General features: G+C 32.1%; 2 protein-coding genes across 4 annotated transcripts; both read left to right on the top strand.

Annotated features, from left to right (window-relative positions):
- The first annotated feature begins 7,250 nt into the window (after window positions 1–7,250).
- On the top strand, window positions 7,251–11,685 carry LOC145593857 (protein LSD1-like). Of its 3 annotated transcripts, none has more exons than XR_014102809.1 (6): window positions 7,251–7,421; window positions 7,892–8,070; window positions 8,399–8,512; window positions 9,342–9,455; window positions 9,571–9,794; window positions 9,830–11,229. XR_014102809.1 is itself a non-coding variant. In XM_081650224.1 (6 exons), exons 2-6 carry the CDS (start codon window positions 8,007–8,009, stop codon window positions 11,284–11,286), a joined length of 453 nt encoding a protein of 150 aa, XP_081506350.1. In that variant the 5' UTR covers window positions 7,251–7,421; window positions 7,892–8,006; the 3' UTR covers window positions 11,287–11,685. The 3 variants fall into 3 exon arrangements, 2 of the variants coding, with proteins under 2 accessions (XP_081506350.1, XP_081506357.1); XM_081650224.1 differs by lacking the exon at window positions 9,830–11,229 and adding an exon at window positions 11,236–11,685 and having other exon boundaries at window positions 9,571–9,680; XM_081650231.1 differs by lacking the exon at window positions 9,830–11,229 and adding an exon at window positions 11,236–11,685 and having other exon boundaries at window positions 7,895–8,070; window positions 9,571–9,680.
- Window positions 11,686–15,314: 3,629 nt separating this feature from the next.
- On the top strand, window positions 15,315–17,436 carry LOC145580498 (cytochrome P450 710A11-like). The gene has a single exon (XM_081637754.1). The coding sequence runs from the start codon at window positions 15,628–15,630 to the stop codon at window positions 17,173–17,175; it is 1,548 nt and encodes a 515-aa protein (XP_081493880.1). The 5' UTR covers window positions 15,315–15,627; the 3' UTR covers window positions 17,176–17,436.
- Window positions 17,437–18,145: the final 709 nt, after the last annotated feature.

The raw sequence follows: 18,145 nt of genomic DNA on the forward strand, positions 1-18,145 counted from the left end.
GTGTTGGCCACAATTATCTATTTGTGGGCATTCATTCATGTGACTTGGTTTATTTTAATGGGCCTCTTCACGTGAAATTTCACTGTTTTAAGTTTTATCCATAACAGATTTTTTTTATTTTATATTTTTTTTTAGCGCAAATTTAATGAAAAAATTCATGTGTTTGACAATTTTCTGTTTGCTTAATGGGGCATAACTGTGGTCTAAAGTTGCTGTAACAACCTTATCAAAAGTTCTTTATTGTTTGTTTTCTCAATTTGAGTTTTTGAGGGCTCCAATCTCTCAAACAATGTCTTGATTTCCATATTTAAGTTTTATGAGGCCCAATTTCGACAACTATGGTACGAGTATTTTTTATTGATGACAAAAAAAAAAAAAAAAAAAAAAAAAAAAAAAAAAAGTATACATTTATACATGCTGGTGTACTTTTATTGCGATTAATTAAGCTATATTTTCACAAATCAGTATCAGCTATCAAGGACTTAGTATAAATACTTAACTTTGTTTGCACCAAAAAAAATAAAATACTTTGCTTTGTTTTACTACAATATTTTAGTTTGTATGAATTTTGGAAGCGAAGTGTCATGTATGTGCTGATTGACAATGATTTTAGTACTACAACGTGTTAAGTTTAATGTGAGGCAGCCCCCTTGCTTGCAAGCTTATACTAGACTCTATTTTTTTTTTTTTTGATAAGAGGCAAGCTTACACTAAACTTATATATAAAAAGGGCGTGTTGGGTAGTAGATTTTAAGTAGCTTATAGTCGTTAAAAAAAATGAAAGTTTTGTTGTATAGTGGTTTAGCTATAGTTAAAAGCTAAAATCATTTGCTTTTGAAATTAAAGGTAATTGTTTTTTATTTTATTTTATTTTTATTTTTTAATTCCTTATATTTTCAAAGGTAATAATTTTTTACTTAACACTGATATTTAGTTATCTATCTTTATAACTAACCATTTGTTGTTGACGACTATACTCTCACAAGTCACAAATAACATCCACCACCACAATTAACAACCACCGCTACAACTACATTTTGCTGAACATGTTGGAAGCATAATTCTATGATAAGTTGGTGTCATTAGGTATTGTATTCCGTTGTGTTAGATTTTTCAAGTTAAAGTAAAACCTCAAAATTTCGCATTTAAAAAGTGCATTTTCATACATTGTGGATACTATTACAAATGTTGATACATTAATTTGTATACGATAATATTGATATATATATATATATATATATATATATATATATATATATATATATATATATATATATATATATGCATATATCCCATAGTCATATATGGGTGTGTAGCTATCAAGTATCACATGTTGAAATAAATCTAATCTTGTTCATCTACTTCTTTTTCCGTTTTTGGACTGGATTCTATTCTATTACTTATCCAATAATCGTGATTTCTACCCAAACAATTTGACTTGCTCCAAATATTGTACATGACCTCTCTAATCAGAACCACAATTCGTTAATAGGATTATTATTATCTTATCCAAGGTTTTCTCTAATTAAAGCCACAATTATCTCGGCTGCTAGATTTTTGCTTTATCTTGTAGATAAAGATGGGGAACTAATGTGCTATTGAGTGTCAAATTGCTAAACTATAATTTGTCAATATTCAATTAAATTACTCCCAATTTCCAAACCATTTTTAATGTTCTTGCTTTTCGAGAGCTGATACACATACAATCATTGTATGTTGTCCCTATATACAACACCACTAGAAATTTGACACATCATTAAAAAAAAGAGAAAATTAGAATTCAAATATAAATTGAATTCTAATGAAACATAGGCCCATTATTGTAGCCAATAAAAACATGACAAAATAAGGTTGTAGGTAGGGACCATATATAATAGTTATATGTGTAGCCTTTACGTTGTTGTTCATATTGTGCCCTCTTTAGAAAATTAGCTTCAAATAAATTAAGTTCGGAAAAAGAAAAAGCTCAGTCTTTTTTTTTTTTTTTTTTTTTTTACACAAAAAAGCTCAGTCATTTAATAAAGGTTAGACTACTTAATACTATGCATAACTCACTATTAAAATAAGTTCCTATCCTGTTCGGGAAAAAAAATGTTCAATTAAGAAGTCTAGTTTAAGAAAAACAAATTCAAATCTATGTTGATGAGTTAAAATTCATGTAAATAGGTGAATACATAAAGTTTTTTTAAAGTGTCGTTTTAGCTTTCTAATTATTATTTCTTTCAATTTTGAAGTATTGAAGCTTTACTCTTTGGTACACTATTATAATAACAAAAAATTACAATGTTCAACATTGAATCTTGAGTTAGAATTCTACTTTCCCTTATGCTTTTTTTTTTTTTTTTTTTTTTTTTTTTGAATAGGCTTATAATGCCATTTTTTTTTCATTAATCTAATGACTTTAAATTTTTAAGAAAAATGTATGATGATGGAGGCTCGAACTTGACAATTAAAGTTAATTAAGAAAACACAACTAATTAATGAAAATTTAGAGGGAACATCAATTAATTAAATACTTTCGTATTACATTTGTATGCCACAAATATCTTTCTACTTTGTAGTTTCTAGACAAAATACTATGCATACCAAAACTTTTTGGTCACACTGTACTCTTGTGCGCTTTACTCTTTAAATTATCACATTGAATTTGTAAGTAAATATGGCATGTCAATAACAATTTTTTCAAACTTATGAATTGACATGATTAACAATCTTTCTAAAAATTATCTATTAAAGTGATCAATAAGATCTTTGAAAATCATCAAAGTTGAAATATGTATTCAAATTAAACAAAAATGAGTAATTAAGAAGTATGATTAAAATCAAAACCAATAATTGTAATGACACCTACAACTCTACAAGTGTTGTTATTGTTCAAGGGAGGAGGTGGACAATGGTGAAATTAAAGAATGATGTAGACAATTACATGGGGAGTTTCCAACATGGAAACATCTCGGGGATGTAATTGTAGGTGGTGATTGATATTTGTTGTTAGATTCACCATTTTTTTCAAAAGGGTCTACTTGTAGTTTGAATCTTTATGTAATAAATAATGTTGATGCATAATGCATTACTATAGTTGCGTATTGTTCGCTTCGATGCATTACTATATAGGTGCATTTTGATGAGCGGATTAAACTAATCAGTGCTAGCTATGTATCTTATGACTGCTATGAGCGTGATCAAATTCTAGCTACCTACTAATTAAGGAGAGTCCGCTATAACTTTTCTGATAAAGTATAAAATATATTTTCGGGCCTCAATTATATAAGCTTAATCTTTTGGTTGAGATGGTCTATTAACATAATATCAGAGTCAGCATGACACTTGGTATGATTAAGGCTCAGAAATATGTTTTATACTTTATCATTTTCATCGATTTCACACTGGTTTGAAGATCTCCCGGCCCTATAACATGATTCAATATCATGTCATGCATACGATGAGATTGATTTTTGACATTATGTAATACTAATATATGGTTTATGATAATGGCATTTTGTCGATGGATGTTTCTAATAATGCGTAAATAATTGGCAAGAATATCCAAAAATAAATTCGATAAATTGGGATAGTGCATAAAAATGTGGGATACAGAGAAAAACGAAAAAGTACAATGGGAGTGGACCCTAAGTGTGCATGGCTATATTTAAACCACGAGTTTCTCATACGTCTTTCCAAACACTCTTATAGCCCCCCCTCTTTGCCATTGCCCATGCTTCCATTTTTTTTCTTTTTATTTTTTTGTTCTTTACCATACAATTTTCTCACTATTTTTCCACTTGACTTTATCTTAGATTGCGAATGTTCTGTCTTTCCTTCTCAAATCGACGTGTAATAGCTCATTTATTATTGCATTGATGAATAAAACAAAGTTAGCAATATAAGATAAGCACATAGTAAGATAATTTATTTTGGGTGTATAAAGGAGACTGATGATCGATCAGAATCAATTCTAAAATTAGGATATCCTTTTATAGTTTCACCAACTGATTAACATTATAGGTCAATATTATGAGCTATAACAAACAAGCGTGTTTACATTATAGGTCAATATAGTTTCACGAAGTTGACATCTACAATATTATGAGCTATAACAAACAAGCGTGTTTACATTATAGGTCAATTTGTTTGAGAACAACTATATAGTGCACATGTCTACTTTTTTGAGAACCGATTAGTGCATATGTCTACTAATAATAAAACAACGCAACATAATTGAAATTGTTGGCGGACAATCTAAATAGAGAAACGGATATTTTAAAAAACGAATATATTGTAGTTTAAATGTTTAATGTAGGGTTTATGGTAAATAAATAGATCATGCATACTAGCAAGCTAGGGTACGGTACCCATGTAATAACATAACAAAAATAAAAGATCATGTATTAAAACTGTTCATGTTCATGGAAGTGGAGCCCGGAATACAGAAATGTCTAAAATGGTTGGGCTATTAGTATCCCAAATGCAGTGCATTTTGCAACAGTCAAAAAATAAATGATACCATATCATATCATATCAAATTATCAATCGATTTATTCATTTCTAATTTATTGTGAGGATGACTATATTGTTTCAATTATAAACTTTACCTACTATTTTAGCTAATTTAGTGGATTCTATGGATTGTTTGTGCCCATTGTTTTTTTTTTTTTTTTTTTTTTTGGCCTTGAGATCCCTGGCCTTGTGCCCATTAATTTTTGCATCCTTAAAAGGATTCATTTTAGTTATTGTTACAAGTTGTACTATGTAGATGTCAACTATTTTAATTACTTTATCTATTTTATAATTAAATTCTCATTTATATTTAACATGAATTTGCACTAGTATAGAAGAAAGGAGATCATATATAAATGCATGAGCATGACTTAAGTGGGTCTAACATGTATTTAAATTAGAGGTAAAAAATACTCATTAAAATCTTTTTTACACTAGAGAAAATTAATGCTTCTTTTAAGCAAATCGTGTGAACTTGCCAACAACTAACTTGATCTTAGAAAATTGAGTACATTTATAGTTGGTTCTTAAATATATATATAGTTATATAAATGATCAAAATGCCACTCTTTTTATATGCAATGCTATTTTACTTGACCCTTCATTTATAAGTTAGTTAACGAACAAAAACTTGTTAATTTTTAGTCTCACAATATTGTTTGGTTAGTACAAAGTATATATCCATTATATGTTGAAATAATGTTGAAATATATAACTTCTACCTCAATTATTGTTTGCTTTTTCCAGATCTCCAAAAAAATTAAGATATTAATGTACAAATAAATAAACTGTGTACTTTTATGATTTTATCTCAGGACAACCAATAATAGTGCCCTATTTGTAACTTATGTGCATATATATACAAGAGTACTTTGTAGTAACCATGTAATGAGATGCAATCTAAAACAAACTAGCTATATTATGAACATTAGCATATTAATCGATATATTTTGTTTGGACCACTAGCACCACCATTAGTAGAAATTGTTGGCTGGAAATGTATGTTGAAGTTAAATCTGACATCGTTTACAGGTACAATTATATACGAGTATATATACATATATACTTGTATTTAAAACCATCTTACCATCTAACAAGAAATTAAAACCTTGCAGTTGTACTAAATTGAAGATTGCTAGGTTGTCAATTAGGTATGGACATATGGGGGAACATTTTCAATCACTTGAATTTCACTTATTTGTGCCTATAAAGTACAATTAGTTTAATTTTCACGAACTAAGTTTATTATTTTATCTTTTGATTTGTTTTATGCACTGGATTTATTATTGTAGAATTTATTTTACGTAGTAGTTGTGAATTAAACTTGATCATCCGTGATTTCAGCTACTTTACATACTTATTATACTTTTAGTATAATCATATAAGTTGATCCTTTATTTTGCCTAAAAAAAAGTACTCCCTCCGTCCCTAAATTACATTCCTCTTTGGAAATTTACACGGGAATTAAGGAGGAAAGAATAAGACAAATAACAATAATTAGATAATGCAATGGGAAGTACAAAGATAGATTAGTTATTACTCATGACATGTCATCAATCCTTTGCAAAAAAAAGGACCAATCACATGCTCCTAATTGAAAATTTTTAACCAATCATATTCATTATAATTTGGCACAAGGATTATGAGTGAGATTAGGTATGGATGAGTGAGAAAACATTAAATATAAAACAGAAAAAGAGAGTTAATTTACTAAAAAAAACTTACCAAAAATAGAAAGGAGGAATGTAATTTTGGAATACCAAAAATAGAAAGGAGGAATGTAATTTAGAGACGGAGGGAGTATTTATTATGCATAATACTGATATTATAATACATAATTATAGAGAAATGGAGGTAGTATTATAAAGGGTGCGGGCCAATAAGAGAAGAGGAGGTGGCCAATAAACCTACAGATTTTGTACTACTTTGCCTCATCAATATACTTGGTATATATTATAGATGTGGTCCCACTTATTTTAATACATTGTGTATTTATTTGTCGAAATTAGTAGGTTAGAAAATCAGAAATTACGTACTTCGCTTCTTAAGAAAAAGTACGGTCTAATTGACATTTCTATTCATTTATTTTAAAAGGAAAATCGACATTTGTAAAGTTCCCTCAACTTTAAAAAGGAAAATGGAGGCAAAAGGCAAGTTACTTCATCCGTTATGTAGTTCAGCCAATACGAGCGAAAAGAAGGCAAGATTATTGAGAATATTGCTCCCAATTTGATGGCTACCTTGCACCCTAAAATTGTATAGAAGCTACCTAAAACATAAGCAAGGTAGATTCTTATGCAACCAATACAAATAATATGTTCCATTGAAGTAATTAAAAAGATGAATGTCAGCTAGTACAACTAGCCTTTAGTAGGTATACTATTAGTGTACTAATTAAAACCCTAAAATTTTTAGAATAATTATAGATTTTAAAATCGTAAACAATCGGTAGTAGACTAGTAGAAAGACTATTAATAACCATACTTCAACTTTTATCATCTCATTTAACATAATTAATATTTTATCTTTAGAGTGGCGATTGAAATTCAACTTTGAAATAGAATGATTACCTGTATAAAAGTTTGAAAATTATAGTTCATTTTTCTAATTATTGCCACGTAGCAATTTAGGTAAGAAGCAACATAACACAGCTTATCAAGGTTATGTGAAAAGTAACGCCTTTTATATCAAATCACCCTCCCACTTTTTTACGCCCGTCTTTTTTCCCCTCTCCCCTTCCCCCCCTCCCTCCCTCCCTCCCACTATATGACCCTTGCCCACTTATATCCCCCCTTTCCCTGTCTCCTTCACTCCCCATAACTTCATCAATTCTCTGCTATGCTTTTGCCCCCACACCAATTCAACTCCCACTGCTGCCACACCCCCAAAATCTGTTCTTGATTCTTTATGACTATTGATGATGGGTATGTCTTAATTTTCCTCATGAAGTTATTCCCATGAAAACAATGATGAAAAGTTTTGTAGTTCTTGTCAACACTTCTGCCTGTAATCCGTTGTCACGTTACTTGTTCAAATCGCGCTATTATGACTCAAAACCTATGTCTGCTTTTTCTAAGTGCTATGTATCACTCTCATTCTTCATTTCTTCCCATTCATGTTGCCTCTTTCTTAGGCATTTTACAGGACAAAAAGCTGCCATTTTGTTATTTGTTGTTTGGTAAAATATGTAATTATGTAATTCACCAAACTACTACCCGGCTACCCCTACATTTTTTTAGCTTTCACCTTTTCTTTATTGTGATTTGTGGTGAGAAAATGTCCTAAAAAGCAAAATTTGTGTACTTTTTTCTCTATAAAATTATTCCAAATATATGCATATATAACCTCATTAAAATCCATGCCTTATTTTTTTTTATTCATGATGAAAAATTAGCAGGTAAAAATGTGATTCAAACTTCTTTTAATTGAGATTGAAGTTGCTTGAGGAATCAAGGCAAATTAAAAAGAGGAATTGTTTTTATTGAAAAGAAAGAGGAAGAAATCCAAGGATGCCAGTTCCTCTTGCTCCATATCCAACTCCCCCAGTACCTTTCACTCCACCTGCTGCAAATGGTAATTTCTTTAGCTTAAAATTATTTACTTAACAATGTGAAATTCTTTTTATAGAAATAGAGAAATTTTGGTTTGGATACTTAACTTTTCTTGAGATTCTTTGTTTGGATATGAAACTACAAATTTCTGTTTCCTCTGCCTAGATTCAATAGTCGTGATGATAATATAATTTGAACTAGTAATGTAACAACTAAATCCCGACAGAGGAAGTTGATATCGGCTTCTTTGACTAGTAGGTGGTGATGGTTTTCCTACATAGAAATGAGAATAATTGGGATTGCATATGAAAATATTGTGATAATATGAGTGTTGAATGATGGATGAGCAGGAGCACAGAGTCAATTAGTATGCTCAGGATGCAGAAATCTTCTACTATATCCTGCTGGAGCTACTTCAGTGTGTTGTGCTGTGTGCAATGCTGTTACTGCTGTCCCACCCCCTGGTAATTTCTTTTTTCCTTTGTAATTTTTTAAATGATTAATTTCATGAGCAATTTTAAATTAGGTTCTACTTTCAATTCGACCCATGCGATGCATAATGACTAGATGTAATTTTTTAATATTATTTCCGATAAAACTTTGAGCAATTTTTTTCAACCGGTAAGGAGAAGAGCTCTATCAAATCGAAATCTCTCATAGATCCTCCCGCCATAAACTAACATCAAAGGGGACCTTATACCGGGGCCATTCTGGGCCAAAATTATGGTGATTAATTAGTTAATAAACTTAAAAAACCAATATTTACTTATGAAATATTGTAGTATAGTGATCAGTTTTGAACAAGAGGTAAAATATATTTAAATCCCGACCCCTATAATATTTTCGGCCAAGATCCGCCACTTGCGGTCTAGACACTTTGGGACTTGGGAGACCCCCCCCTCCCAAAAAAAAAAAAAAAAAAAAAAAAAAAAAAAAAAATTGCCTCTAATGAGGTTTGACAACTTTTTAATTGTAAGATGCAAATGTTTCTATGGACCAAGTTTTGCTTGGTATTAAAACTTTGAATGTATGTGTATCATCAATTTATTCAGAACGAAGTATAAAGTATATTTGAATTGGTACCCAAATTAGCAAAAAAAACTTTTCCTAGTGATCATAGTATAATACGAAGTACTTCGTATGTATTAATGTATCATATAAGAAATTAATAAAAAAAAAAAATTTAAGGGAGAATAATAGGTTTGGAAATTAGTTATCCACGTGTCACGAAGACATGTATGAATACAAATATGGGTACAGGGTTGAATTGATGAAAGTAAGTTGATGAAACAGGGACAGAGATGGCCCAACTAGTATGTGCCGGATGCCACACACTACTAATGTACATCCGAGGAGCAACAAGCGTACAATGTTCTTGTTGTCATACCGTTAATCTAGCTTTGGAAGGTAAATTTAAATTTAAATTGAATTAAGTTGATAATTTGATCTTTATTTCTTGGTTAATTGCAGGATTATGGAAATAAAATTTAATATTGCAAATCGTAATTTTTTGTCCTGGTAGCAAATCAAGTAGCACATGTGAATTGCGGGAATTGTAGGATGCTATTGATGTACCAATATGGAGCACGATCGGTAAAATGTGCGGTCTGTAATTTTGTCACTTCAGTTGGGGTAAGTCGATACAATTTTCCTTTAATGGTTTTAGTAAGTTAGAAACTAGACACTCGTAACAAGTTTTTAATCTCGTGCAATTTAAGAGTTGTGTCAATGAATGTTAATGAGCTATGATTCATTCCCGTCAAAAAAAAAAAAATGAGCTTTGATTCACGTACAACAATGTTGGTTTTGGAAGTTATCAAAACTAGCAGTAGTAATTAAAAATTTTGAAATGAATGGGTTGTAAGCAAGAGGTTTAAGGGTCAAATTAATTATATAAGCAACAACGTCAAAATTGTAATCATACTCTTCATTTTCTTGGTAGATTGTAGTATTCAAATTATGGATACTATCTTTTTCACCATCAACGGTGGAATTATGGATCCAATGTGAATTGACTTACATATTCTATATAATTATTAAAATGAAATTTTGATTCATATAAGACGCTAGGATTTTTCAAATAAGAGACTTCATATGCAATTTTCAATTGTCGATTAAAGAAATGATGCAAGCCAATACATCACAACAAGTATGAGTATTAGTTTATCAGAAGTTAAGATTGATACACAAAGTTAAGAAAATTTTCTTTTAAGACTATAATCTAACTAATCATGAAAAGAAAATACGGAGTATTGATTATTAATGAGTTAAAATCCAAATAAATTTGTCTAAAATGATTTAACAAAACAGCATAATCTACTATCTGATTTGATTCTTGACAAGCTAAGAATTAAAAATAGTACGTGATACTCGTATAAAGTTAAGGGAAATAATTTAGACAAACTAAAAATTAACTTTGGCACACATTAATATTAGAAGAATGGCATTGAAAATTATGCTCTTATAATATTTTGGCCAAAATTAATTTTTTGGTGTACCTAGCTCAAATTCCTAACTCACAAGATAATGGATTGATGGCATCATGTCAAGTTTTTCTAGTCAAATCAACTTTTTAGATTACACATAACATATGACATGTGAAGTCTTTTTGTTGATTTGTTCCAATCTTATCCTATAGATGAAAATTAAGTTGAAAACAAAATATTAAGTGTCAATTTTAGGTGAAAATAAGAGTCATCCTTATTTTATTATTTTGATAATTATTTTCGAGTGAGGCTTAAGTCATGATGCCGTCATATTGTGATAAGAACTACACCTCTAATTATACATTTAAATTTTAGTTAGCATAACATCAATGTCACATTAATATAATTATCCAATTTTTGGACAATTTTTTTGCACAAATTTGTAATCTTCCAGTTTAGTTGTTTGTACAATCTCATCATCCTCAAATGTTACTTTCAATTATACATGAATCATCAAATCATTATGTCGCTAAGAAACCAACAATTACTAATAACAATTATGCCCCTTGTATTAAACTTATATTCCTATTACTTGTATTTTTCAAACTACGTCATATTAAATTTTAATGATTTTTACAAATAAATCGTCAAAGATATTAATCATAAAAAATTTACTATAATTTTAAAATCAATGGTGTATATTTGGAGGAAAACTATATTTTTATATTGTGGATTTGTTTTAATTGCTAAATGAAATGCAGGCATCAGCAAGTATTCCAGAACAGAACTTACAGAAGTTCAACAATAGCTGATAAAAAAAGGAGAAAACTACTATGAGTACAAATTTATTTGTATTATTGTCCGGCAATTTAATCTCCAAATGAAGGAGATTGGCGTAAATCTTCTAGTATATAGAGGTTAATATTCTTTTCCTGTTTTTCCCTTGAGGTTTTTCCAGGAAAAAAATAAGCGATTTTCGTCGAATTTCGCCCAATGGCTAATACTGTTTTGTAAAAGGGTAGATTAAGATAGGTAAAAAAAGGTGTTAGTCAGTGTGAAAGAAACTTCAATTTCAATGGGTTTGTATTGTCTTTGATGTGTGATTATAGCTTCCGTTAATACAAATTAATCTTCAACTAGCTCATCATTAGGGTTCAAATTGTAGTATGAAACAGTTTCTAGCTATTATTAATAGTATACTATGTTGCTCATTTTTCCTAACTTGTACGTAGTATTATGTTGCTAAATTAAGTCACCATCAATAACTCACCATTCTCCTAGTTCTAAATTATAAAATTTTCGATCAAATCAGCTTAGCTTATTACCTTCATTCTTAAAACATGAGTTATTTTTTAAATCATAGGAATTACGTATCAATGTTGCTAAAGCTCGGTTATTTTCACCTTACAAGTCCGTCTTACAAACTAAAAACACGATTTACTCACTGATTGCGAATCAAGATATTTATGGGTGGAAAATATATTGAGAGGTAAGGACTAAATGAAAGAAACATCCAGATTACTGCCAAAAAAGGGTCATTTTACCCACAAAGCTCTGAAAATGTAGCAAAAAGCAGGACAAATTTTGTGAGGCCCTCCTCTACCAAGCTTACACTTATTAAAATAGCGCAAAAAAGTCCTTTCTATATTGATAATGCTCTATCACAATAAGGACATGAAAAAAAAATTCCACTTGACTTGAATTTATTCTTGCATATCTTGTTGCAGATTTGGAAATAGCCAATTCCTCTTGTTTAGTCAACTATCAGATAATACTCCATTGTAATAATTCAGCTAGAATGTGGCCATTTCATAACGGACAACAGTTCGGAAATTTACATCATTATCTATGTTATTCAGACTCTTTATTCTGACCTTTAATACTACTAGTATAATGTTTTGGTAGATGGTATTGATGATGGACTGTACTCGATTGATCTATGTTACTCGAACACAACTTCAAGTGCAGATTAGCAGATGATGTAAAGTCCTAGTTAACGTAAAAAAATGCAAAGTTAATGGGAAAACTAAGAACAGCAGATGACTTGCAAATTCTGAACAATTATTCTACGGTGATCATTAAGCACTTAATAAGGAGCAGGAAATGCACTTATAAGCTATACATGGATTACATCAGAATAACCCCTAAATTCGATTCTCTTTACGCAACAGAGACGGAACTTCCTAATGTCAGTACACAATCCTGATAGTATAGACTCTAGACAGTTAACAGTTAACTGAAGCTCTGAAGATACACACCTGAAAGTTGAAAAGTGAGTCAATACTTCATGGCCTGGAATATGTCTTCAACCCTGAGGAAATGAGGACCTCGTTTATTCATCATCTAAAGCCAACTCCAATGCATAATCATCCATTTCCTGCACTTGATTCACGAGGAGCATTATCGAGCTGTAGAGAGTTGAGGACCACTACCATCATTATGGCTCAATTAATTAACATCTATAGAAAAATATCTCCCAAAGTGAAGCCATTATACCTGCAATTATGATATATCTTTCAGCCTCAGTCATTATTAAGGCTTCAACAATAGATAAGAATATATATGAAGCCTAAAGCTACCAATACAGAATTTGAAAACAAAAAACTATGAACACTTGGTTTAATCAAGGATTGCACAAGTGGGGGGTAGAATAAGGATATGAAATCGATAAATGCAAGAAAATACATGCATCATATAGATGCAATGTAGCCTTCTTATTAAGTCTATTAGAAAGTTAAACAGGAATACTGGATAGCTTACAGGAGCTACTAACATTCAGTTTGTTTTCAAACTGGCCCAATCCAATATGTTATATTATAGCCTAATTCATTGTGCCAAAATTATGTACTTACATGAAATCATTCATAAAAATTTATGGTTTCTTATCAGTCAAAATCCATATTTGAACTCAAATTTGTACCCTGAGAATGATTTTTGTTAGAAATATAATACATTTGATTGTTGAGTTCATTACTTTCTAAATGTCAACCTATTTCGAAGACCCTCAGCTTGTTCTCATTTGTTCAATATATATGATCAAACAGATGTTCTAATACACAACTTTAAACTTGCTTTAGCTTGATCCAAACTACCTGAGATTTTAATTCAGCAGATATTCCAAGTGCATCAAGTTGACAGAGTTTTCCAGATTTGACACGGACTGACGGACAGCATAGCTATTACAGCAACCTGCAGCACAAAGTATCTATTGAAAAAGCTTGTCAATAGCAAGGGCTGCAATTGCAACATATTTGCATTGATTCTTCATTTGTAGGAACAGGATACAAGCAGGGGAAAATGTTCCAAAAATCCAATAATAACCCGAGATTAAAGTACTTAAAGAATGTTCAATGGAGCTTAATTATCCTCTTCTTGCTTGCACCCCTCCTCAACCAAATCCCAACCATGTCAACAATTTCCCAAAAGAAGGGGAAACAAAAAAAGGAACCCAACATACCATCAATAACATAATAACTCATATTATAACGAAAAAGGGTACACAAACCACTTATTAACTATACCTATAGTTAAAAGAAACATTTGTAGTAGAAAAAGAAAGGCTTCTTGAATAAAATCAACGTATATAGAATTAGACGCGTCAAGTAAGTCATCATATTAATAAACCAATCTCTAAGATCTAATGTAATGAGACAATAATAACCAAGACAATACTCCATCTTTAGTAACCTATCCACCAAACGTGTTTTTAATTTATCTCATTGTGTTTAGTCTTTTAAAGCACCAACGAATAGTTTGTTACCAATTCAATGTAAGACTGTGACATTACCTTATAGTAGTAGTAATGAATATCAAGGCAACAACTAACAGAATCTTAATGTAGAGAGTACACTTAATTAAGAAATAGTAGAAAAGACGTCAATTAAATATCAAGTACTAGGTTTTTTATCCTGAAATGCAAAGCAATTAGGTACGTAAAATGAGAACAATAACGTGTAACTTTGAAAAACATGGAAAGTGGAACTACTATTAACACTTCCTCATCCACTGATATTCAGCATTGAAGTATAACCTAGAAATGATTAATTTCTATATTAGATGATATATTAGGGCCTGTTTTCATTGACTGAACTCAGTTGAACTGAGCTGAACTGAACCGAAATGATTATTTTATAAGAGAAGGAAATTAGGAGCTAAACTGAACTGAATTGAACTGAGCTGAGCTGAACTGTGCTGAACTGAACTGAGTTGAATTTCAACGTAAGAGAACAGACCCTTACTCCGTACCATATAATTCCACGACAAGCACTTAATTTCACGCATTTGACATTTACAAAACATAATACTCCGTAATAAAAATCTATAAACCTTTCCTCTTTTGACTTAATAAAATGTTTGACAATAATCTCTAATGTCCAAACAATAAAACAAGAATTTCAACAAGAAATGTGATCATTCACTGTCAATGACGATTCTCATTTGTACTATGACTCTGTGAGCCGTATGAGGTTGATTTTAACTCGAACAAAATCTTAATTACGACATCAAATCAAATGTAAGTGAACAGCTAAAATCATATGTCAAAGATTATTAATTCCAATATAACACACATGAAATGGATTACAAAATACTTCGTAGTACATAACAATGTTAATAAATTCATACTCATATTAAATCAAGCAATTAAACAAAAATAATACCGTGCGCCCGTGCCAGCAAACGAAAGGAAGGCTTGTGTATATTTATTCCTTAATTATAATAATTAATTAAGGTCGGTCAAGTCACCATTCTTCTTTGGCATTCCATTGAAAAACGTTTCCAGCTCAAAACTTCTGACTTTCTCTCTCCTTAATCCTCCTTCATCTTCCCACAGCTTTAGTGAGAGAAGGAGAAAGGTCCAAATTCCTAAATTAAACTTTTTTTATTTTCATAATTATAAATAAATGAAAAGTGCTCCCCCAAATTCACATTCTCTATTTGAATCAAAAATATTTCTAACACCCTTCTCCTTGTTTTTCTCCTCTCAAAACCGTCCACAACACCCAACACTGTCCCACAAAAAAAATTGTTGTCGAACACGCCCTAATAAGTAAAAACCCGTATCCAAACGGCTAAAGCTAAACCTTTTTAACCCAACAACCAAAATAAATTTGCTGGTCTTTTACATATTATCATCATCTTCTTCCCACGCCGCCATGAACTACCACATTTTATCTGAAATTTGGGGTGTTCTTAGGTTGGCGGCTCCATATTTGGCAACATTACTCGCATTAATAATTCTAATCGAGCAAATCGTCTACTTGAGAAAGAAATCAAGGTTACCAGGGCCAACCCTGGTGCTCCCATTTCTCGGTAATGTCGTCGGGTTAGTTCGGGATCCGGAGAAATTCTGGGACGAGCAAGCGGACTACGCCAAATCAACCCCTCTCGGAATATCCGTCAATTACATAATCGGAAAGTTCATCGTTTTCATTCGAAACTCCGAGATGAGTCACAAGATATTCGCCAATGTCCGGCCTAATGCATTCCAGCTAGTAGGCCATCCATTTGGGAAGAAGCTATTTGGCGAGCACAACATGATCTATTTATACGGTCAAGAACACAAAGATCTTCGACGTCGGATAGCTCCAAACTTCACCCCGAAAGCGCTGGCTACCTACTCGAATATCCAGCAGGTAGTTATACTCAAGCATTTGATAAATTGGAGTGAAAATCAGTCGCATTGTCCGGTTGGGCTGCGACTGTTGGCGAGAGAAATGAATCTAGAAACTTCTCAGAATGTTTTCGCGGGGCCGTATTTAAAGAAAGAAGCGCGTGAGAGGTTTAAGGTTGATTATAACTACTTCAATGTTGGTGTTATCGCTCTGCCACTTGATTTCCCGGGTTTCGCGTTTCGAAACGCGAGGCTCGCGGTGGATCGACTCGTCGAAACGCTTACGGGTTGTGTCGAGGAGAGTAAGAAGAAGATGGAGAAGAACGAAGAGCCTGAGTGTTTGATTGATTTTTGGATGCAGGAGATGGTGAGGGAGGAGAGAGAAATGGAACAGCCGTCGCAATCTCCGCCGCCGAATTGCAGCAACCGTGAGATCGGTGCTCATGTGTTTGATTTTTTATTCGCGGCGCAAGATGCGTCGACGTCGTCGCTATTGTGGGCCGTCGCATTGCTGGATTCACACCCGGAGGTTCTCAAGAAGGTCCGAGAAGAAGTTGAGTCAATATGGAATATTGAATTGAATTCGTTTATTACGCCAGATCAGTTAATTTCAATGAAATACACGCAAGCGGTGGCGCGTGAGGTTGTCAGGTACCGCGCCCCCGCTACGCTCGTGCCACACGTGGCGTGTGAGGAGTTTCATATATCGGAGGAATATACTATTCCTAAGGGTACAATCGTCTTTCCATCTGTTTACGAGTCTTCCTTTCAAGGGTTTTCCGAAGCGGACCGGTTTGACCCGGACCGCTTCTACAACGAAGAAAGGAGGGAAGAGCAGCTATTCAAGAGGAATTTTTTAGTGTTTGGCGCGGGGGCTCACCAATGCGTTGGGCAAAAGTACGCGCTCAACTTGCTCGTGGTGTTCATCGCGATGTTCGCCACGTTGATGGACTTTAAACGACACCGTACAGACGGCTGCGATGGTCTCAATTTCTGTCCCACTATTTGCCCTAAGGATGATTGTTTGGTTTCTCTCTCTAAAAGGTGTTCCAAGTTCCCTACACTTTCCCTCTCCCTTGACCAAGACTAGTGAATGGACATTATTACCCTCGTGTGATTCTTTTTTCCTTGATTATTTTTTTGGAAGATTCAATGTTTTTTTTAGATAATTCTAGAACATTATGTCATTAGATTCAGTCTCTACATAATAATAGTCAAGTACTATTTAGCATTTAAATTGATTATTAATGTGTAAAAATATTATTATTGAGACTGTAAATGACTTTTTGTAATTTTTTTTTTTTTTTACTTTTTTATATTATTTGGAACAGTTGGGATGTCTTTTGGTGTATGTCATTTTGCTTTTTTAAAGAGTGCTCTTTGCTTTTCTTTTTATTTTTTTCCCTCTGTTATTGTAGGTGTGGCAGACATTGCAGATAAATTAAGGGAAAATCGTCTGCGTTGGTTTGGACATGTAAGACGGAGACCCGTGGGTGCACCGGTGCGAAGAGTGGAAGAGTGGGATCATGGAGGGATTAAACGAGGAAGAGGGAGACCAAAAATGACTTGGTTGGAAGGAGTGAGGAAAGCCGACCCCACTTTTGGGATTAAGGCTTTGATTGATTGATTGATTGATTGATATTGCTGTTTTTTGGGGGCAATTTTTTTTTAAAAAAATGTTAATAATGTAATAAAATTATTTGGTATCTCCCGCCAAGTCATTTTAGTTATTTATAACATTTATTTAGTGGTTCAGTCCTTTTCAGTACATATGGCACTTAATTGGCATTACTCTCACTTTTTTGAAAAGTTCATTTTCTTTTTGACAACCATATCTTCTTACTACGGAGTACTTTACAAGTGTGAATGGTGAATGATTGTGTGATGATAGAGGATTGTGATTGTACAATTGTACTTTATGTAATTAAATACTCTGTAGTTGTTACATATATACCTATATGCTATGTGTCTATGTATCATAGTTTATACGTAGTATAAGTGTACAAGTAACATCATTTATTCATTATGGAAATAGTCGTAGACTTGTAGCTTTAACATGA

Source organism: Chenopodium album, chromosome 2 (assembly GCF_948465745.1).
Source record: "Chenopodium album chromosome 2, dcCheAlbu1.1, whole genome shotgun sequence".
NCBI lineage: Eukaryota > Viridiplantae > Streptophyta > Magnoliopsida > Caryophyllales > Amaranthaceae > Chenopodium > Chenopodium album.

Excerpts from the sequence above, each read along its gene's own strand:
- LOC145593857 (XM_081650224.1), top strand. The coding sequence starts at position 8,007 with ATGCCAGTTCCTCTTGCTCCATATCCAACTCCCCCAGTACCTTTCACT. Across the intron at positions 8,513-9,341 it reads TACTGCTGTCCCACCCCCTG|GGACAGAGATGGCCCAACTA; the intron begins GTAATTTCTTTT and ends TTGATGAAACAG. Across the intron at positions 9,681-11,235 it reads ATTTTGTCACTTCAGTTGGG|GCATCAGCAAGTATTCCAGA; the intron begins GTAAGTCGATAC and ends AATGAAATGCAG.
- LOC145580498 (XM_081637754.1), top strand. The coding sequence starts at position 15,628 with ATGAACTACCACATTTTATCTGAAATTTGGGGTGTTCTTAGGTTGGCG.